This window comes from Eleutherodactylus coqui, chromosome 13 (genome assembly GCF_035609145.1).
Source record: "Eleutherodactylus coqui strain aEleCoq1 chromosome 13, aEleCoq1.hap1, whole genome shotgun sequence".
NCBI lineage: Eukaryota > Metazoa > Chordata > Amphibia > Anura > Eleutherodactylidae > Eleutherodactylus > Eleutherodactylus coqui.
The window spans coordinates 73,964,617-73,987,026 of NC_089849.1; the positions used below are offsets into that span (position 1 = coordinate 73,964,617).

Sequence of the window (22,410 nt, forward strand, 5' to 3'; positions counted from 1 at the left end):
TCCTTTGCCTTCAAAACAGCATCAATTCTTCCAGGTACCTTTGCACATAGTTTCCGAAGGAACTAGGGAGGGAGGTTGTTCCAAACATCTTGGAAAACTAACCAAAGATGTTCTTTAGATGTCAGCTTGCTCAAATTCTTCTGTCTCTTCATGTAACACCAGACATACTCGATGATATTGAGTTCAGGGCTCTACGGGGGCCATAACAATCATAATCAACTGTTTGGTACAATTGGTTAGTCACAGGGGCGTAACTATAGAGGATGCAGGGGATGCGGTTGCACCCGGGCCCAGGAGCCTTAGGGGGCCCATAAGGCCTCTCTTCTCCATATATGGAGCCCACTACTATGAATAAAGCATTATAGTTGGGGGCCCTGTTACAGGTTTTGCATTGGGGCCCGGGAACTTCAAGTTACGCCTCTGGTTAGTCATACACCTGATTGTAATCCTACAAAATCCCTGATACTGTGCAAATATACCTAGAAAAATGGTTGCTGTTTTGAATGTAAGGGGACGTAATTTTGTGCCGGATTGACGCCAGAGGCGCTGAACGGAGTCTCCAATGCAGATGTCAAAAGAGCCTTAGCAGCAGTAACACCAAAGACAAACACATGTAGAATAACTGAGCCTTGAGAACTAACCATTTTATTATCATTTTAATGAATTTAACACAACAAGAGTTTATATGATAGTTATTTTAATTATAATCATATAAAAATGCAAAACTATATCTATTACTTTATTCTGCTCTTTGCTAGTAGTAATTCGATAAGGGGAACTTATGAACTGTAAATGCCCGTTTGTTATTGTTCCCTGTACATTGTAAAGATGGTCCTAGATAAGCTATCTGGACAAACTTTGTTCTCACACATTATAAATATGCGAACCTGGTTATCACTTTCTCCTTTTAATCAGTCTTTCTTGGCCTTCATGGAGATGTTGACTCTCTGTGCCGTGATTTCAGCTTTTGTGGCATTGGGTTCGTCAATCCCTTTGCAACAGAGAAAGAAGGCCCCCCATAAACTTTTGCTTGTCTCTTTTGATGGATTCCGTTGGGACTATGACCAAGATGTCGATACCCCCAATCTGGATAATTTGAGCAAAGATGGAGTGAAGGCAAAGTATATGACTCCGGCATTTGTAACTATTACAAGTCCCTGTCATTTCACCCTGCTAAGTGGTAAGATACTCTAATAACATCTCTTAGACTGAAGAGGACATTACTATTAGATCATGCTTACAGAGGACAATATTACACCAGATGTATGATTTGTATTTGTTTACTATGTCTTAATAAGTGATCCTTCAAGTTACTATGGCCTCAGGATACATGAAGGCAGATTTACTAATACTGTCTATTAGTTACACTGAGCAAATTTAGATAGATGGGGAGAATTTATCATCAGGAGAATCTTTTATGCAAGTTTTCCCTCCGCTTTTTCCACTTCTTCAGTTTAAAATGTGAGAAATGTATCAATTGTTGCACAATGTTACCATTTTTAAATATGCCCAGGGATGTGGAGTCACATTGCATGCCAGCCAGCTACAGAAATGAGATTGCAACACATTTTGCAACTTTTTAAAAAGTTACATGTCATAAATGTCTGTAAATTCTGGTCAACCAGCAAGTCACACCCACTTTTGTAGACGCTTTTGGCGCAAATAAACAGTAAATCTGCCTGAATGTGCAACTTACGCTAGAATTCTGGCCCAACCTCAGTAATAAATGTGCCTCACAGTATTTAAATGGGACAGATTTATCACAATGACTCTTCTATTTGATAAATCTGGTGTATCTTTAGACTGTCTAGTCTAAGGTTATACTACCTATTAACCCCTTAATGCTACAGTATATATACAGTTACACAGTTACATCATGCAAGTTTGGGCTATTATGGAAGGGGATTGTGGTCGATCATGCTCCATATAATGCGGGTAATGGCTGTTTCTTACAGCCGACACCCGCCTGCAACAGGTCCAATAAGCGGCGCCCCTGATTGGAGGTGTTAACCCTTTAAATGCCACTGTCAATTCTGACAGCAGCATTTAAAAGCCCTGATTGATGTTTGGGGGTTCCGCACTGTCCCCACGCTATAAGATCGTGGGTTGCTGTGCAGTTACCATGGCAGCCTGGGGCCTTCTGAAAAGCCCCAGGATTGCCATTGCAGATTGCCTATCAAGCCATGCCTGTGCCATGGCTCGATAGATTTCCGGTCAGATCATGTTATAATATAATGCTATGGCATTATATTATACTGCAGGAGCAATCAGACTATTGCAAATTCTTATCAGGGACTATAAAAAAAAGGAAAAATTACTTCAAAAAAGTTTTATTAATTATAGAACATATAAGGTATTTAAAGTTGAAAAAAAAACGTTTGCCATATTTATAATAAAAGAATCTAAATACTAAAAAAAATGTTTGTTTTTTTTAACTGCATCCAAAAAAGTCAGACAAAGAAACCTCCTTTGCCGACTGTTTAACCCATTATAAGCCACGATCAATAGCAATCACAGCATGTACGCAGGTGACAGGAGCAGGTAGCACCTCCTATTATCCATCAGCACCCTGCAATGTGAACACAGGGTATAAGGGCAGCTAGAGGCCTCATTAAGGCCTTTAGATTTGCCAGGCATGCCAGCCTATCATACCCTGCCTCCTGCTGATTGGTCAAAAGTACACTACACAAGACTACATAAGTAGTGCAGTGTAGTGTTCCAGCGTTCTAACAATCACATCTTCAAGTCATTTGGAGGGACAAAAAATGGGTTAAAAAAAATTAAAAAAGAAAGAGAAAACAAACCCCACTAATTCCTTACAAACCAGCTTTATAATAAAAAATAATTAAAAAAATAAACATACCATATATTGCTGCATTCATAATGATTAGAGATCAGCGAACGTACTCGGCCACGCCCCTTTTTCGCCCCAGTACCGCGATTTTCGAGTACTTCTGTACTCGGGTGAAAAGATTCAGGGGGCGCCGTGGGTGAGTGGGGGGTTGCAGCGGGGAGTGGGGGGGAGAGGGAGAGAGAGAGCTCCCCCCTGTTCCCTGCTGCTACCCCCCGCGCCGCCACACCTCCCCCCGCCCCCGGCGCCTCCCGAATCTTTTCACCCGAGTACTGAAGTACTCGAAAATCGCTGTGCTCGATCGAGTAATTACTCGAAACGAGTACGTTCGCTCATCTCTAATAATGATCCATACTATAAAAAAATATTCAGTTCACTATCCTACATAGTAAATGTCGTACAAAATTTTTTTTAAAAAGCACTGTCAGAATTGATATTTTTTATTCATCTGCCTCCAATAAAAACTCAATAAAAAAATTATCAAAAAGTTAGAAGTACTCCAAAATTGTATGAAAGGAAACTAGCGCCATCACAAAAAACAAGGTCTCCCACGGCTCATATGGTGAAAAAACAAAAATGTTATGGACTGTGGAAGGTGCCAATGCAAATACAATTTTTTTTCTTTATAAAAACGGGCTTTTACTGTGACAAAAGTAATAAAATTGAAAAAAACTATATGAATTTGGAATTTCCTTAATTATATTGACCCCCAAAATAAAGCATATTATTTATACCGCAAGGTAAGCATCATAAAAAAAAAATAACTGTTTATCATCTGTCTCAAAAAATGGAGTAAAAATTAATCAAAAGTTACCTAAAAATTGAATCAATCGAAACTGCAACTCATCCTGCAAAAATCAATACCACATATAGCTCTATTTGCGGAAAATTACAATGCTATGGATCTTGGCGGTGCAAGTAAAATTATTTTTTGTTGTAGAAAAATAGTAACACCTAAAAAACAACTAAAAGTTAAACAATACATTATAAGTGCCCCAAAATGGTACCATTAGAAGATACAACTCGTCCCGCAAAAAACAAAGCTGTGTCAATGAAAAAATAACCATGTTATGGCTCTTGGAATGAAACGATGGAAAAACAAAAAAAATTGCCTGGTCGTTAAGGTGCAAAATGGGCCAATTACTAAGGGGTTAAAGTGGGATGAATGTGCCTTCAAATTAAAGAAAAATAATGGCATTTTCCCTATATCCTGTTTACCATAGGAAGATACATTGAGAACCACGGTGTTATACACAACATGTACTTTAATGTCTCCACTTGGCAAAAGGAAAGTTATCTCCGTACACAAGGCATTTCTTCCTGGTGGGATAATGGAACGCTTCCTATCTGGATTACAGCTCAGAGACAGGTATGTATGTCTTTTTACTAGCAAAATAAAGGGGGTTTATGGCTTTTAAAAATTGATAGCCTATCCCCAGCTATTAATATGTGATTGGTGGGAGCCTGCAACTTAGGACCCCTACAATCAGATAGGTGAAGGAGACGTGGCGCTTGTCCGAGTGCTGTAGCGGCTTCAGGATTGACCTCTGAGTACAATCCTGTTTGCTACCAGCCATGCCAGCACCTCCACTTCTGGCCTGGTTCTAAAATTGGGTCACTTCTCCCTGCTTCAGGGTCGGTGACATCACTACGGGGTCTGGTTGGTAAACTCATTTTAATATCTAACCCAACACCTTCTCTGCCTTTACAATGACCATGAAGTAGAAGGAGCAATTTAATTATGGAAATGAGATGAAGAGTCAGCCCGCTTTGATGACATCACTAATCTTAGGATGGGGGAATCTATACCACATGACCTGATGTTGGAGTCAGGCTGGAAGTGGAGTTCCCGGAATTTGCTTATGCATCAAGTAATCGTTGTCCCATTTACACAGCATGCTCGTTGAGCAAATAAACATTGTGTCAAACCTTCATGCCTGATAATCGGGACATGTAAAGGGTCTTTAGTCATTGGTCCTCATCTATGATAGCCAAATACCCAAACTGGGCACCCAGGAAGCCTTGTTTCCACAAGAAGATAATGGGTTAAATTAAATATCTGGTGCTTGTTTTACACATTACCTTTTAAAATTACCCGGTTATACCACTCTTTATAACAAAAATCAAGCACCTAGGAGGAATTGCCATTTTGCTGCAAAACTTGGCATACAGTTCCATCTCAGGCAGATCTGTAAATGATTAGAGTTGTGGTGATTAGATGAACGGTCTTCCTACCTGGGGCCCTAAAAGTGGTTCCACCCTTGGCCTATAAACATGCTCTCAGAGGCTAGTTGTGTCTAGTGGCCCACTTTCTTTGCTTGTGTAGAGCGTTTTGACTACTAGACATTCATCTATGATGCAATCAAATAGATATTGTCAAGTTAACAGAGTCTGAGAGGGGGTGCACTATTGGAATACTAGAATCTGGATGGTTGTATTGATGAATTGCCCACCACCTGGGTTATTTTGACCAGACTGTTAGGAGGTGAATAAGCCAAAAAAGAAAAATGTGGGCTCACCTCACCAGCAGTAACTTTCAATGTTGCAGGAAGATTTGGGATCCAACAGGAGCTCCATCCTCAAGTAGCCGACGGCAAACGGCCAGATTCCATATGAGCAGAATTTTTTATTCAATAAAGAAGGAAATTTTTAACGGTAGCAGCTCCCCTCCATCTCTATTTTCTGCTCATATGTTAGGAGGTGTTGGGACCAGTGGATGCGTGAGGGCACACACACAAGGCAACTAGACTCAGGACGCCCTTGATAGACCACCAGTAGAGAGGATTGTCTTATTGTCCGACAAGCACGAGCAACTCCAACTCTTTTGTTGTCCACCATCCAGAGACAGATAGCACCATCGTTACAGGCTCCTGTGTTTGTTGGAACCATTTCCAGGTGCTTGCCTGATGGATATTTGGTCTTATGACGCCCATTACATATATCAACTTTGACACCTACAGGCACCTCCATTTGCAGTGGTGTCTTGAACAATGAAACAGGACTGCTAATGTAACCAGGTTGTCTTCAGCAAAGAATCCAGGTTTAGTTTGGGCACTGACTTACGAAGACTGTGTTCGTGCCTGGAGACCCAGGGTTGAGCGTTTCAGTTGTGTCTTTACTGTGGAGTGGCACACTGCCCCCCAGCTGGCATGCTCATTGGGGGGGCCATCGCATACGACAGTCGGTCACCCCTAGTAGTGGTACGAGGGACAATGACCGCTCAGCGATATGTTCAGGACATCCTGCAGCCTCATGTGTTCCTCTCATGGTGGCTTCCAAGAGGCATTTTCCAGAAGGATAATGCTCAGCTGCACACACAAGGGGGTCATAGCAATGCCTCCACAACATTGTCACACTTTTGAGGCCTTCACAGTTGCCAGATTTATGATCAATAGAACATATATGGAACAATCATAGATGTCATCTTCGATAGCCTGCGACTTTGTACGATTCTGAGACTTAGTTACAGCAAATGTGGACTGATATCTTGCAGGATACCATACTGAAAGTGTATGCCTCCATGCCCAACCGTATCACATCTTGCATCCCAGCTAGATGTAGACCAACACGGTTATAGAGCCTCCCTTCAAGTGTTCAGTTTTTCACAATAAATTCTCCCTTTGCTCTAATATTGCAATCACTTACTTCTATCAATGTTACAATCACCCATAGAAGGTTTCATTTAATTCCGACAACTCCTTCTAGGTGCTTGATTTTTTTGGATAACGGGTGTATATTCAGAAGTTTCCATCTAAAATTAAACTTTGTATAAAATCAAACGGTGTGTAGCATTCATGGGCATACAATGTTACTCCAAAATCTCGCAGAATGATCGCACGGAAAAAACGCAAGATTTCTGCAGGATAAGCGCAGCTTCAAAAACCGTAGTCTTTAACCGCGGGATTTTGGAGCGGCTTCGCCGCCTGCATTCTGCTGTGGCCATCTTTCCTCATAGAAAAAAAATTGACATGCTGTGGCTTTGTTTTCCGCGCCGAATATTAATTTCAGCGTGCTTGGCCACAACGGATCGGTCACAGTGTGTGAATGAGATTTTTGCAAATCTCGTCGGCTTTGCTGGCAAGTCTCGGGATTAAAAATGTGGGTGGAATTTCCGTGCAGAAAGTCAGTACGGACATTCCGCTGCAATTCCGCCTCAGTGTTTATGTTTTTCTAGAGGAGGACATGATTGCGTAAGTACGCTCCTTTACTGTACTTTTATACACTGCCGGGTCTGTTCACATCGACGTGGGACAACTGCACCATGTTTGAACAGGCAAGGCAGCCTACTTAGTAGACGGCCTTATTAGTCCCTGGTGATATCAATTAACACCACAAAATCGCACAACTCATTGCACGATTTTGTTCAGAACAAGTACACATTTGCGCACCCCGTACGCTCCTATTGAGCTTCGGGTCCGCACATAAAAATAGAGCATGTTGCGTATTTTTTCATCCGACGGAAATTTGTTTATATTAACTCAAATATTCTTTTGCTCAGGGTTTAAAGACTGGATCACTCTTCTTTCCTGGAGGCAACGCCACATATAGAGGGGAAACTGTAAACATTAAAAAAGTTGAGAAAACTGGACATAGCTATAGCAATGAAACAGAATGGGCAGAAAACGTAGAAACCGTGATGAAGTGGTTTACAGAGCAAGATCTTGACTTTGTGGCACTGTACTTTGGGGAACCTGATTCAACAGGACACAAACATGGACCAGATTCTCAGCAGCGTAAAGACATGGTTCAACAAGTGGATCGTATGGTTGGACACATACGAAATCGAGTGCAACACTATGGCTTGAATTCCAGTCTCAATATTATAATAACATCAGATCATGGTATGGCTACAGTACACAAAGGTTCAGATGAGATTGTCCTGCGCAATATAAAGAATTTCTCCCTTTCTGATCTTCAGTTTCATTTACTGGATTATGGGCCAACAGGACTTATAGTACCTAAAGAGGGAAGGTTAGAGAAAGTATATCAAGCGTTAAATGGTTCTCACCCTCAATTGAATGTCTACAAGAAAGATGATGCTCCTAACAGATTGCACTATGGAAACAATGCAAGAATCACACCTTTAGTATTGTATGGAAATTCAGGATATGTCATACATAGTGTAAGTAACATTCTTTTACTCTTATATTTGGCTGCCTATAACTAAAGGTGCATTTATACACACAGATGATCACTCACAATTCGTCAGAAACTGAAGTTCTGAGCGATCATTTTGCATAGGTACTAATGGGCTAAATCAGCCCTTTAGTACTTCATGTGCATGTATTTAGAGAACAGCGGGTGGTCTGTTCTCTAAATACCTCGCTATTGTTCTCTAGCAGGACAGTGGATGTTAACAGCTATTAAAGAATGTTATCAGCTGTTATCAGCGCTGCCCGCAGAGAACACAGTGTGCGGTCCATCTTAACTTATCATCCCAAGGGTTTCATGCAAACCTGAAGTCAGCCATGGACAAAAAGTAAGTTCACGATGGGCGCACATTTACACACAATGATTATCGCTCAAAAGATGGCTTCTGAGTGAATTTTGAGCAGTTTTGTGTAAAAGGGCCTTTTACTAGTTTTACCAGGAGAATTAAAATTCTCTACATATTTACCATATTTTATTCTTAATTTAGAAATTATTCCCTTTTTGAGTCTCCAGAAGAGTTAATTAACACTAAATTAAAGTATTTTAAAATAGGTAATTTAGCCCCTTAAAGTAAAAGTCACCTGATGGAACTAAAAAAATTGTAACAATTATTAAAGTTCCTAATTAACTAAAAAAAGACAAAAAAGGAAAAAATACAGTGGACAGTTTTTTTTGTAAATAAATCATTTTATTGAAGTCAGTAACCAGTAGAAACATTTAAATTTCAGATATCCTCATACTTGTAAAGCCCAGTACAATAAAGTTTTGTTATCTATTAAGCTAATGGCAAACATCATGAAAAGAAAAAACAAAAAAAAGGCCTTGTATGCATGCCTTCTGTTTGTGCTCTGCCATTATAAAAAGTAATATAGATTAAACCTTAATTTCTGTGCTGACGAATTTACCTAATGTAATACCTTATAGTTAGAAATATATTAATAACAAATAAAAATAGGGAAGAATATAGTTTGTAGGGGTCCCAAAAAGAAAACAATACCAGCAGAAAGGAAACACTCTGTATTAATAAAACCTAACCTTTAAGGCCCATTTAGACACAACGATTATTGCTCAGTGATCAGTTATCAGGAATTCACAGCGGGATACAGCTGATACTATCGTTTCAGCTGTATCCCGCTCCCTGATGACAGGCTGGGTATGAAGAACACAGCTGTCCAGCTGCGTTCTTTATACTTCGCACAGAGCGCTCGGCTGTATAACAGCTGGGAGCTCCGTGCAGAAAACAGCTGGATGCACAAGACAAGCAGGGCCACCCCGATTGTCTTCTGCATCCTCTGCTGGGAGCGCTCGGCTGTATAACAGCCAGGTGCTCCGTGCAGAAAACAGCTGGATGCGCAAGACAAGCAGGGCCACCCCGCTTGTCTTCTGCATCCTCCGCTGGGAGCGCTCGGCTGTATAACAGCCGGGTGCTCCGTGCAGAAAACAGCTGGATGCGCAAGACAAGCAGGGCCACCCCGCTTGTCTTCTGCATCCTCCGCTGGGAGCGCTCGGCTGTATAACAGCCGGGTGCTCCATGCAGAAAACAGCTGGATGCACAAGACAAGCAGGGCTACCCCGCTTGTCTTCTGCATTCCTCTGCTGGGAGCACTCGGCTGTATGACAGCCGGGCGCTCCCAGCGAGGAACAGCTGGATGCAGAGAACAAGCGGCCCCCTGCTTATCCCCTGCATCCTCCATTGGGAGTGCAAGGTGATTGCTCAATGTTTGAACGATCACCTTGCGCTTAAATGACATGACGATTATCACTCAAAAGTCGCTCAAAAGACATCTTTTGAGCGATGATCGTTGTGTCTAAATGGGACTTTAATAAGGAGAGTAAAATAAAACTCAAACAAAAAGAAACCCCAATAAATCCCTGGTACAATACTACCTACTCATGAGGGCTGGAGTAAAAATATCACCCAGATAGAAGTTCTTCCCGGATAGAATGTGTATAGATGCTGATATTCATCTGATTGGTGACCAAAACTGTTCGATGTAAACCCAGCCATAGACATAAGAGAGCTGCCAACTGAAGAAGTATTTTAGTTGATAAAATAGTAAGTAAGGGTGAAAAAAATGCTAAAAAAAACTAAATTTGTTCCTAACTTGAAAAATTGTAATCAGTCCGTATAAGTTCCCTTCACAGTTGCCTGTTCTATGCTCTCTACCATAACTTATGCATCAACAAGTATCCAAAAACAACCATCACGACCACTGCTTCTCCCCTCATCTACTATAACCAGTGTTCCCCGCACTTCTTTAGATTGTAACTTCATTTGGGCAGGGCTCTTTTCTCATGAATCACACTTTCGTATGCACTGTATAGTATAACATGTAGTGTATATAGTAACATAATATGATGATGGCTTGTAAATAGGATAATAATTGTTCAACCCATTGTCATACAGTGTTTATCCAGTTGAATGAGCTGCAGGTACTCCATGTGTTAAGGGCTTAAGGCCTATTTAGACACAACAATTATCAATCAAAATTTGCTCAAAAGCCATCTTTTGAGCAATAATCGTTGCGTGTTAGTGTGCCCACTGCCCATCTTTCACTGTTTGGCCGAACAATGGAATTCAGTTCTGCTTGAAAACCATCATTCAGGAGAACAGCTGATAAGCGGGACCGCACGCTGTGTTCTGCCTGGGGGAGAGCTGATAACAGCTGATTGCTTTGTCTCAGCGGTTCTCAGCTGTCAGCCCCAACACAGAACAAAGTAAAAGTAATCAGGGAACAGCGGGGGGTCTGCTCCCTGATTACAGCTCCTGGCGGCTCATACGCTGCTTGTTGGTACTAATAGGCATTAGTACCAAGTAGTAGTTTATGCAAAATGATCGCTCAAAAGCCATCTTTTGAGCGATTATCTTTGCAGTGTAAATACCCCTTTACTGTATGTTAGAAATATTCTCCCTAAAAGCTATGCTTCTGGAATGTGACCTCTACGTAACACATAATTCAATGTTGCTGCTTTCAAATAGCCAGCAAATAAATGATGTTACAGCAAGCTTTCGAGGCTACTTAGGCCTCTTCATCAGGCCGGTATAACAATGGTATAATCCTATATCTAGCCTGATGAAGAGGCCCAGGTAGCATTGAAAGCTTGCTGTAACATCATTTATTAGTTAGCTATTAAAAGGTATCATATCTGCAAGATAATTCCATTGCTGTTATGGACACAAATGACATTTTGATCTATTGACTAACACGGTACTAAACTTTTTTCTTTTTACCAAATGGTATTCAATGGAGCATTCCTGAGTTTTTTTTCTGTTGTATTCACATAGAAAGTGATGGGAGAATACTCTATATGCCACCATGTGAAATCAAAAACATATAAGGGCGCAGTAAAGCTCCATAGAAGTCTATGGGTTCTCTTTTACGGCTCTGTACAATTCGGAGGTGACAACATGAGGCCGCTGTGATTCCATAAATGCATATTTTACTGACTCCCTACTTTATAATTAGATCTGTTAAGAATTCATGATCGTAATGATGCAATAATCGAAGCTAATAAAATGACATAGGGATGTCTTCTAACTATATCTCACCCTCTAATTCACAGTATATGAAGTACCAATTTAATAACGGTGAACATGGCTTTGACAATGAAGATATGGATATGAAAACCATATTCAGAGCTACAGGCCCTTCATTCAAGCAGGGCCTGATAGTGGAGCCTTTTGAAAGTGTTAATGTGTATGCTCTGATGTGTGAGCTGTTGGGAATAACCCCCGAAATTCACGATGGAGACCTTGAAGTAACAAAGAACATGTTGCTGACACACAACCAAGATAATGTTGTTACCGCCAAACCAAGAGGTTGGATTCCATTTTTGTCAATAATCAGAACAATTTTATAATATCCAGTATAAATGGATATTAAGTTACCATATATACTGGAGTATTAGCTGAGTTTTTCAGCACAAAAAAATGTGCTGAAAAAGTTCCCACTTGGCTTATAATCAAGTGAGGTAAAAAAAAAAACCTTAATACTCACCTATCAGCCGGCGTCTGTGTCCCCGGCGCGAAGCTGTCCCAGTGTGATACTCCCCCCGGTGATGCAGCCAGCTGCTGCATTCTTCTCCCCACTGTCTTCTCCCTGACTTGCTTTTAAAATCCCCACCGTCAGTGCTGTGATTGGATCGAGCGCTGGCCAATCACAGCCGGCGCTCGATAAACCAATCACAGCCATTCAGAATGACATTACTGGCTATGATTGGTTTATCGAGCACCAGCTGTGACTGGCCGGCGCTCGATCCAATCACAACGCTGACGGCGGGGATTTTAAAAGCAAGTCAGGGAGAAGATAGCGGGGAAAAGAATGGAGCAGCTGGCCGCATCGTCGGGGAGAGCATCGCTCCGGGGACACAGACGCTTGCTGATAGGTGAGTATGGCTTTTTTTTTTACCTACTATATACTCAAGTCTAGCTAGGCTTATACTAGAGTCAAAAAAGTTTTACCAATTTTTTGTGGTAAACCTTATTGACTCGGCTTATACTCGGGTCAGCTAATGCTAGAGTATATATGGTAACTACACATTTTTAAATCTATAAAATGTAGCACACATTTGGCTTTGCTCTTTAACCCTTTCATGGCCAGGTAAAATTCTGCAGGTCTGGCATTCCCACTTTCCAAAAACCCTAACTTTATTTTTCGGGTAACATATCTACATGAGGGCTTGTTTTTTGCAGGATAACTTGTATTTTTCAATCGTAACATTTGGCGTACCATATAATGTATCGCGAAAAGAATTCTTAGTGGTGTAAATTGTAAAAAACTCAATTACACCGTTTTTTTTGGAGGGGGGTTGTTTTTACGGTGTTCATGGTGCAGTAAAAGTGACACGTTATTTTTATTCTCTGGGTCTGTATGATTGCAGCATTACCAAATCTATGTAGTACTTTTATGTGGTACAGCTTAAAAAAAATATATATATTTTAAAAAAGTTGCTTTCTGTCGCCATCTTTTGACCCCCATAACTTTTATATTTTTCCATCGATAGGGCTTTGTGGGGCTTTTTTTTTGTGGGGCAACTTGTGTTTTTTTAATTAGTACCATATGACTTTTTGTTTGTTTTTTTAATATTTTTTTTTCTTGGAGATGGGGGTGACACTTCTGTCACTGCTTATTTTTCTTTCTGACTACGTTCACCATGTAGGATTAATAATGTGGTATTTTACTAAACTGGACCTTTACGAATGCTATACCAATTTTTACATTTTATACATTTTTTTAATGCAACTGCTGGGAAAGATTTTTTTTTCTGTAAAACTTTTAATATTCTTTTTAATGAAAACGTTTTAGTTTTTTTTTTAGTTTTTTTTTTCTGTAAAACTTTTAATATTCTTTATAATAAAGACGTTTTAGTTTTTTTTTTACATCACCAAAGGGGACTTGAGCTTGCAATTGATTGATCGTTTATACGGTATAATGTAATACTATGGTATTGCACTTTACTGAATTTTAACAGGATGCCTATTACATGCAAGCTGTCAAAGTGCCCCTAGATATTTGCAAGCAATGAATTTAGCATAGATTTCCTGTTATTATTGGGTCACGGTAACTTGTGAGTTGCAACATGACAGCATTCACTAACATTGGGATGCGATGTAACAGGGCTGTAGTGCAATCCTTGGCCATGCAGTGTGAGTAGCAGCCAAAGTCACCGTGCAGCCTAATCTTGAAAGACATGTTTGGTTCTGTATGGATTCTTGTATGGATTCTGGCTTGGCTTTCCATTCCCAGTCATTGTTACAAGGCTTGTATGAAGAGTCTAATATTGGAATGCTGCCTTCCAATAGGTGGCGCTGCAGAGGTATTCTTCCATCTCCCTTATTTGCATATTACCCAGAGGAGCATGAATGACCTTATATATATATTTGTTTCATTCTATATAGAGTACGTTGCATGCCACTGTCTGTACTGGAGGAGCCTCTCTTCAAAGTTATAGTTAGGAAACAATTTCTAGCAAGTTGTTTTACAATAAATCATTTATTGTGCCTTATGGTTTTTATATCTTCTAGACACGATTTATCACGTTACAATCGGACTTACTGCTGTAACTGGAACTCTTTTTGTTATTTCTATCATAACCATAACTGTCATAGCTATCAAAAGGCGGAGAACAACAGTATAATGCACTGCAAGGAGCAGAGAGGTTAAGTATGAACCCCATATAATTATATTGCTTACATATAATAATCTCATGTTGTATGTACAGGTGTGCGAAATCTATAGGTCAGGTGACCAAAGGCTTCAGAAAGCAGCCATGTTTCTCTAATCCTGGAAATCCATTTAACTGTTCAAGTGGGATGTAGATTTATTTTAATTTATTCAGTGAAAAAAGTAAACCTCATTGGTGAATCTTCAGTACCGGCTTCTCGTGCTTTAACCCTTTCCAATCTAATTTTGGATTCAGGGTTTCCTAAAAGGCTTTCTCTTTTTGCTGTTATACAACAGTGCCATCTGCTGGCTAAAGCCAGTGTGTGTGCACCAGAGAGGCTGGCAATAGATGGTAAGAATACCCTGTCGGACGTCTTCTGACATTGGAGCTGTACAAGCTTCAATCAGAATGTAGGAAGACGTCAGGCAGTGGATTGGAAAGGGTTAGGCGTATTGCAGTGAAATGCTAGTTGGAGTTTCAGGTAATCTTTAGGGCTTAAACAGACGAACGTGTTTGCGGAGGTTTTTGCACGCGTGAAATTCAAGCCCGTAAAACATGATGAAATGAAGTTATTGATTTCAATGGTTTCGTTCTCCCGAGCGTGTTTCTCACGTGCAAGTTCCATGTGAAAGAAAAGATAGGTCTTGCCCTATTGGTCTGTGTTACGCAGAAAGAATAAAGTGAGAGGGAGAGAATTAGGCAGGGAAAAAAATACCGCAGACCCTAATTTGGCGTTAAATTGCCATGCTACTCCACGGAAAGGGAGTGCCACGTGTGAACTGGCATTTTAAGCGCAAAAATTGAAGTAATATGCGCTGGCGTGTGCGTATCAGCCTGTTTAGGGCAATCTTCAAAGCTAGTTCATGTGCAAATACACACCGTTGCGATGAGCTTATTTCTGCATACGTTTGTCTGTTTGAGCCCTTATTTAGAGCAAAGTCAGAGTTAGGGCTTATTCAGACGACCGTATATCGGCCGGGTATTCACGCTGGCCGATATACGGCGTCCCTCTCTGCAGGAGGGGCGGCTGGAAGAGCCGGGAGCAGTGCTCTGAGCTCCCGCCCCCTCTCCGCCAACTCTGCACCCCTCTGCACTATTTGCAATGAGGGGAGGTGGGATGGGGCGGAGCTAATTCTCAGAACTTAGCCCAGCCCCCGTCCCGCCTCCTCTCGTTACAAATAATGCAGAGGGGTGGAGAGTTGGCGGAAAGGGGGCGGGAGCTCAGAGCACTGCTCCTGTCTTTTCCAGCCTCCTCCCCCTGCAGAGAGACGTCGTATATCGGCCGGCGTGAATACCCAGCCGATATACGGTCATCTGAATAAGCCCCTAGGGCGGATTCAGAGGAACACAGTTTTCTCCTGTAATACAGCTGTGATAATCACATAACGGGACATAACCCTGATTTCAATAGGATTCTTGCCCATTAATTGTACGGGCGAGAAAAATAGTACCTGCCCTACTGGTGGGTAATATCGGGCAGCACCTGTCTTCCTGCGGTTATTTTCAAACTCCTCCTCTCTGGCACAGAGTTTAAAAATCTGGCAAAAGGGAAGAAATCCCCCTCATTCAGACGTACGTATGCTCAATGCTGCTGAGCGTAGTTGTGCCTACACTCGTCTGAATCCGTCCCTAGACTAGGTGCACACTAGCATTAAAAAAGTCTGTGTTATGTCTGCAGAAAACTTATAAATGTGTGTAGGGGTCCACGGCACTCACAGTGGGACAAAAACCCACATCCAGGGGGGACCTATTCAAGCTTCAATAAATGCAACAGCCAATGGCAGGTTGTGAACTGTCGACCAAAACGTATTCAAATTCATCAAGATATGGCGGCATAGAATGGCGCAAAAGAGTTTCTCAATCTTAGCATATAAATCTTTATTGTGCCATAGGTCAAATTCAGGCAACGTTTCGGCCTACAACTGGCCTTTATCAAGCCACTTATCCTATGAGACCGTGCAAAGGATCCATGCTCAGGACATTTTTCCATTCCTGCGCAGCTCCATGTGGTCTCAGTATTTGGCCCATATTTCGTTTGTGTTTACCTTTTTTTTACTCCATGGGCCATACGGTTTTCAAAAAACACCGAAACGAGTCCAATTCTTTTTTTCTGCATATTGGAAAAAAAAAAAACGGACTGTACACGGCTAGCATACGCTTGTGTGAAGCGAGTCTTAGGGCGGTTTCAGACGGCCGTATGTGTAAGTACGCTCGCCAGTACGGAGCATAGTTGCCAACGGACAAGGTTTTTTTCTTCCTCTCTGGCTGTTCAAACTCCACACCATATTGCTGGAGTTTAAAAAAAACTAAAGAAAAACAGCGGGAAGATAAGTCCCGCCCCAAGGAAAGTCCTATCTTTTCTCATCTCCGTAGAATTAATGGGCGAGAATCCCGATAGTGAAAACTAAACCACTAAAATCAAAGGTTTTGTTTTGTCCTATTATGTGGCTGTGATTATTACGGCCGCATAAGGGGAGAAAAACGCGCCCATATGTTTAAGGCCTTATACACGTTTGTGGCACTACATCTGCTATACATCTACTGCTGCCTATAGACCGACCATTATATTTTTGTAACCATAGGCGCTCTTTACTTCGTTTCCAAGGTGATGCAATTTGTTTTTACATCTTTTGCAGATTCTTCCGTTCTATTTGTATGAAGACCCTGAATGAAAAACATTCCGTTTCTATGGGGGATCGACGTTACTTATTTGTACACTTACAAGATGACTTACCTACTGTGTCTTTATGACTTATGACGGCCCTGTTACCTGGACACAATGTACAATGCTGGGCTGCAGTGATAAACCTGGAGCTGTAACTAATATGATAAAACCTCCATGTGACTTCACAGCACCGAGAGAATATCTTATGAGTGCTCAGCAATAAAAAGCTTTGACCGGCTATGAGAGGGTTGTATATTTCTACATACACAATAAACACATAACCATACATCCGTCTGCTATATAACGCTAGATACCTGCCAGGTGAATCATTGCGCTGCTTGTTGTGCAGTAAAAAAGGAGACATCCCACAGCCGAATCCGACCCTGTGACCCCTGTGCACCTTTCCGGGTTTTTCTTATCTGTATTGTGGACGTACCAGCCGGCGCGCATGCGCAGTACAGATAATTCGCCTAGAAATAGAGCATGCTGCGATTTTATTTCCTTTTTACCCCCGTGAGCGGAAAATTACCATTGTTTTCCGCTCATGGTCAGGATAAACCGCTTTTCCGTAGCATGCTATGACAGGTATTTCCTGCGGAATCTGGAGGTGGACAGGGATCCCACGTCCCCCTCTTCTCACTGAGGGCTCACCACACCCGACGTATCGGCTGCAGCTCCATTAAATCTCCACGTCACTGTGCGGGGTGAAGTGAGTCCGCAATGAAGAGGAGAGGGGGACATTGGACCCCTGTTCTCGAGATTGATGGGGGCCTCAGCAGTGAGATCCCAACCCATCAGATTTTTAATAGGTAATAAAGGTCAATTTTGGGAATGCCCTATTAAAGAGGCAATCAACGGGGTCTGGCACTTCTCCCTGACTTCAGACTATAAGACTTAGAGTCTTTTTAGCAAGAGTTTTTCTTGATAGAAAGTATGCCCTATAGTCTAAAAACCTGTCATAAAGTTCAGTCGTTGTGTTGCGCTGCTCTTGCTGCCATTAAAGAACTGTCTGTGTGCAAAACTCCAGGTTTCTGTTTTCTTGTGCAACTCTGTGTGGTTCGGTCATAGAACCACCCAGCCACATTACACATGCACCACTCCCTCAGGCCCTACACTAGTGATAACACAGAGTATTAGTCTTCCAAAGGTCATTCCTTTCAGAAGTTTCACTTTATAATGTTCTTATAACGTAAGCTATAATGTGTGCTACCATGGTAGGTCCCATGTAAGAAATGAAAAAAATGTCAAACAGCAGAAAAGGGGATATAGACAACTTGTATATTCGCAGAACTAAAGCCAAAATGACTTTTTTGGCTTCCGTCGGATGAATACATGCCCATGGACACATGCACCGGGAATATTTGCTGAGCTGTGCATACGGCAAGGGGACAATGCAAAAACAGCCTTCGTTTGCTTCCCTCTCATACCGCAGACAACTTCCTGCCTAGTGGGCTAATGTAAATGGATCTAAGGCCTCCTTCACACCGGCGTATGCGGTTTTATGGTTGCCTGCACGCAGCGTAATATGCATTAATGAAGAATAGAGCGATCAAGTCCCGAGCTTAATCAGCATTTTCTTGTCCATTCACACGGGTGCATCACGGAAAAAATACTCTGCAACATGGAATTTCTTTGGTCGGCAGAAATCCTTGGAATTACTTCTAATAGCTTAACCCCTTAAGGACATGGCCTATTTTGGGGTTTAACCCCTTAAGTACACGGCCTATTTTGGGCTTAAGGACGCAACGATTTTTGGCGGATTTTCATCTCCATTTTTCAAAAGCCATAACTTTTTAACTTTTCCATCGACGCGGCCGTATAAGGGCTTGTTTTTTGCGTGGTGAACTGTAGTTTTTGATGGTGCTATTTTTGGGTACATTTGACTATATTGTAAAACTTTAATTATTTTTTTTTATGATAACAGGGAGAAAAAAAACGCATCAAATCTACCATAGGTTCTTTTGTTTTTTTTTTACAGCGTTAATCATGCAGCATAAATGATACAATACACTTTTTCTGCGGGTCGGTACGATTACAACGAGACCAAAATTCTTATATTTTTTTTAGGTTTTTCCACTTTTCTGCAATAAAAACCCTTTCTTTGGAATTTTTTTTTTCTAATCGCTGCATTCAAAGTCTTGTAACATTTTTTTTTATTTTGCCTCTGTTTTTTGCAGTTATTTTTACGCTTTTTGTTGTGCCAAATAAAAAGCATATTCAACTTATTGTCATCACGGACGCGTCGATACCAATTATGTGCCATTTTAATTTTTTTTTTTACCTTTTTTAATGCTAATATGAGAAAAAGCATAAAAAAGGTTTTTTTTTACATTTATATATATATATATATATATATATTTTTTTTTACACCATCAATGTTCCTCTGGGGGACTTAAAGCACAGCATTGATGATCGCTGTGATAAGGCATGGCAGGACTTCTGTCCTGCCATGCCTTATCGCTTATACAGCGATCCCAGGCACTGGCAACACAGGACGCCGGTATCTGGTGTCCTGTTGCCATGGCAACAGGCCGGACTCTCTGCGATTATATCGCGAGAGCCCGGCAACTTCACAGAGGAAGTGCTCTCCCTCTGTGAACCCTTCTCATGCCGCGATCTATATAGATCGCGACAGGAAAGGGGTTAACAGAGGGGGGCGCATCTCTGATGCACCCCCGGTGCTGCAGCGGGAGGCCGGCTATGACTGACAGCCGGTTCCCGCTGCGGGATAGCGCGAGATCAGTCATGATCTCGCGCTATTCCTATGACGTAAGGGTACGTCAATTTGAAGGAAGTACCCCGCTCCCATGATGTACCTTTACGTCATGGGGAGGAAAGTGGTTAAAAGCAAAATGCTCACTTTTATCGTTATAACGAATTTCGAGCGAAAATCTATGTGTCTAAATGGGGCTTAAGAGTTTATACTACCAGTTTATTATGGAACTTCAAAAATACACAAACCATCCTTTGGAGAGTAATCTGTTTAGGATTTTTTTAAAAATTTTTAGAAAAAAATGTGCCTCCGCTGCTTCCGCTTGTCATCGCTGCACCATCCTGAACCTGCGTCGCACCAACACCTGCGTCTGGTTACATAGAAATGATGGCAGCGTAAAGTTCAGTGCAGCGATCACCGTGCAGAAAACAGCAGCCACAGCATTCCGGAGCGTTCGCAGGGATTGTTGTGAGCGCACGATTACCCCTGGGGCAATTATATAATAGCCTCTTTTACACGCGACCATATTTTAGCGTGTTTTCGCATGTGGAAAAATCCCACACATAACATGTGGAGAATAAAACCCATTAACTCATTCTCACCTATCTGTTTTGCGCCTGCGGTTCTTGCAGGCGCAGAAAAACAAAACAAAACAACCTGTTCTTTTTTGTGCGCATTTGCACACCAAAGAGCTCCATAGAGGTCTACATATATATGTGCAGGTATGCGCAGAACACTGTTCAAACAAACCCGCCCACACCGGCACAGTATCGTGCGCAGGCATGCATGCAAAGTACCCACGGTCACTGCGCAAAAAAACTGTGCAAGAGCGAACGTATTTTGCAACACACCCATGTGAAGCTGCGCTTAGGCCTCATGTCCACGGGCGTTTTTTCCCTGCGCAATATGTAAGCGTTGCACAGCCATGGGATACGCGGTACTTGGATCTTTGTTGATCCGTGCACATGTGCGTATGGTCACTGCGTGTCGATACGCGTGAGAAGAAAATCGCAGCATGCTCTATTTCACCACGGATTTTGTGCGTACAGCCCTATTGATCTCTACGGGTGCGTGGATGTAAGCGTGTGAAAGGCATGTTGCTAGGATACATGCACTGAAGTGATAAAAAGGAAGAAAGAAGTTGTTGCACTCACTGTCTCCCTAAGGAGAAAAGATAGCGTTTCTGACCCCCATCCCAGGCCTCTCTCTAGCAAAGCCAGACTCCTGCTGTACACTGATGAAGGGCAAATACCCTGAAACAGCTGTCTGTGCATGGAGTCTGGCTTTGCTTTTAATTCCCAGTCATTGTTACAAGGCTTCCAATAGGTGGCGCTATGGAGGCATTATTCCATTTCCCTTATTTGCATATTTGAAAGGAGAAATGCAAGGGTAGTGCAAGGGCCTTAGGGCGGCTTCACACGGGCATATGTGTTTTTGTGCTATGAGGGCACATACATTCTATTACTGCTGCCCTGGGCTCTCTGCACACATTCACTAGAGGGAAAGCACTGTACGTCTGTGTAGTGTGTGTACATGTGTGTAATGTACGTGTTATAAGACATGTAATATGTGTGTAATGTACAGGGGCCACAGAAAGGTAAGCCGGCACCACACTCTTATGGAAGTAGACTCAAGGAAAATCTGTCTTTGTTGCCCATAGCAACCATTTACAGCGCAGCTTTCATTTTACCTCAGCAGCATAACAAATGAAAGCTGCGCTGTGATTGGCTTCTATTATACTGCTGGGGTAAAATAAAAGCTGTGCTGTGATTGGTTGCTAGAGCTCAGCTTTCATTTCTTATACTGCTGAGGTAAAATTAAAGCTGTGCTGTTATTGGTTACTATTTCTTATACTGCTGAGGTACAATGAAAGCTGTGCTGTGATTGGTTGTTATTTCTTCTACTGCTGAGGTACAATGAAAGCTGCACTGTGATTGGTTGCTATTTCTTCTACTGCTGATGGGCAACACAGATTTTCTTGTGGATAGTTTTCATAACAGAGCGGTGGCGGGCTCACTTTTTTGGCCCCCTTCGTGTATTCCAGGACTGCAAGTCATAAAATTCTTTTAAAAGCCCAATTTTCAATAACCAATCTCAGTGCTTACAGCGCCGTGCAACGCGGGGGTATATCATGTAGTGTGTTATAAGATGTGTAATATGTGTATAATGTCTATGTAATATAAGGCGGGGGTCACATCTGCTTCGAAGGCTCTATCTGGGGACCCTGGCACAGATCTGTCTGCAAATCCTGGACATAACGCCACAACAGCCGTGTTATTTTGCCCACGATAGTGGCACAGGGCATGACGGCAGCCGGATGGACCCCCTAGTAGTTAATGGTGCCCATTCTGTCCCTTCCGATTCCATGGTAGATCGGATCCATTTGGGCAGGAATCCTTGTTACATGGCTTCTATAGCTGAAGCCTAAGGCCTCATGTCCACGGGGAAAATCAGGCCTGCCGCGGATTCTTCATGCAGAATCCCATAGCGGGTTCCTCCTTTCCCGCAGACATTAGGCCTAAAAATAAGCATTAACTTACCTGTCCGGACGCTGCGGATCTGCCTTCTGTCACGGCCGGATCTTCTTTCTTCGGCCTGGCGGGGGGAAAAAAAAGAGTGCACGGTGCATGCACCGTGCACTCTTTTTTTTTTTAACTTCTGCTCTCCCGCGATCCCGCCACGGAGAGCAGAAATTTAGCTGTGGGTGTGCCGCGGGTCCGGACGGCATCCATAGGCTTCAATGGAAGCCTGCGGGAGCCATCCATGCGGGAGACCTGCACTAAAATGGAGCATGCCGCGGGTGTTTTCCTGCGCACGCAATCTGCGCCTCAGGGAAAAATGACATCCACAGGTATTTAACTTCCT

At 42.1% G+C, this 22,410-nt stretch overlaps 1 protein-coding gene across 1 annotated transcript; it reads left to right on the plus strand.

The window, feature by feature from the left end:
- The first annotated feature begins 930 nt into the window (after window positions 1–930).
- ENPP7 (ectonucleotide pyrophosphatase/phosphodiesterase 7) lies at window positions 931–11,863 on the plus strand. Its single transcript, XM_066585971.1, has 4 exons — window positions 931–1,180; window positions 4,075–4,220; window positions 7,350–7,973; window positions 11,567–11,863. The coding sequence occupies exons 1-4, from the start codon at window positions 931–933 to the stop codon at window positions 11,861–11,863; spliced, it is 1,317 nt and encodes a 438-aa protein (XP_066442068.1).
- The last annotated feature ends 10,547 nt before the right edge of the window (window positions 11,864–22,410 follow it).

Bases quoted from the DNA above. Each gene is read 5' to 3' on its own strand.
- ENPP7 (XM_066585971.1), top strand. From the start codon at position 931: ATGGAGATGTTGACTCTCTGTGCCGTGATTTCAGCTTTTGTGGCATTG. The intron at 1,181-4,074 runs GTAAGATACTCT...TGTTTACCATAG, and splicing joins TCATTTCACCCTGCTAAGTG to GAAGATACATTGAGAACCAC. The intron at 7,974-11,566 runs GTAAGTAACATT...TCTAATTCACAG, and splicing joins CAGGATATGTCATACATAGT to TATATGAAGTACCAATTTAA.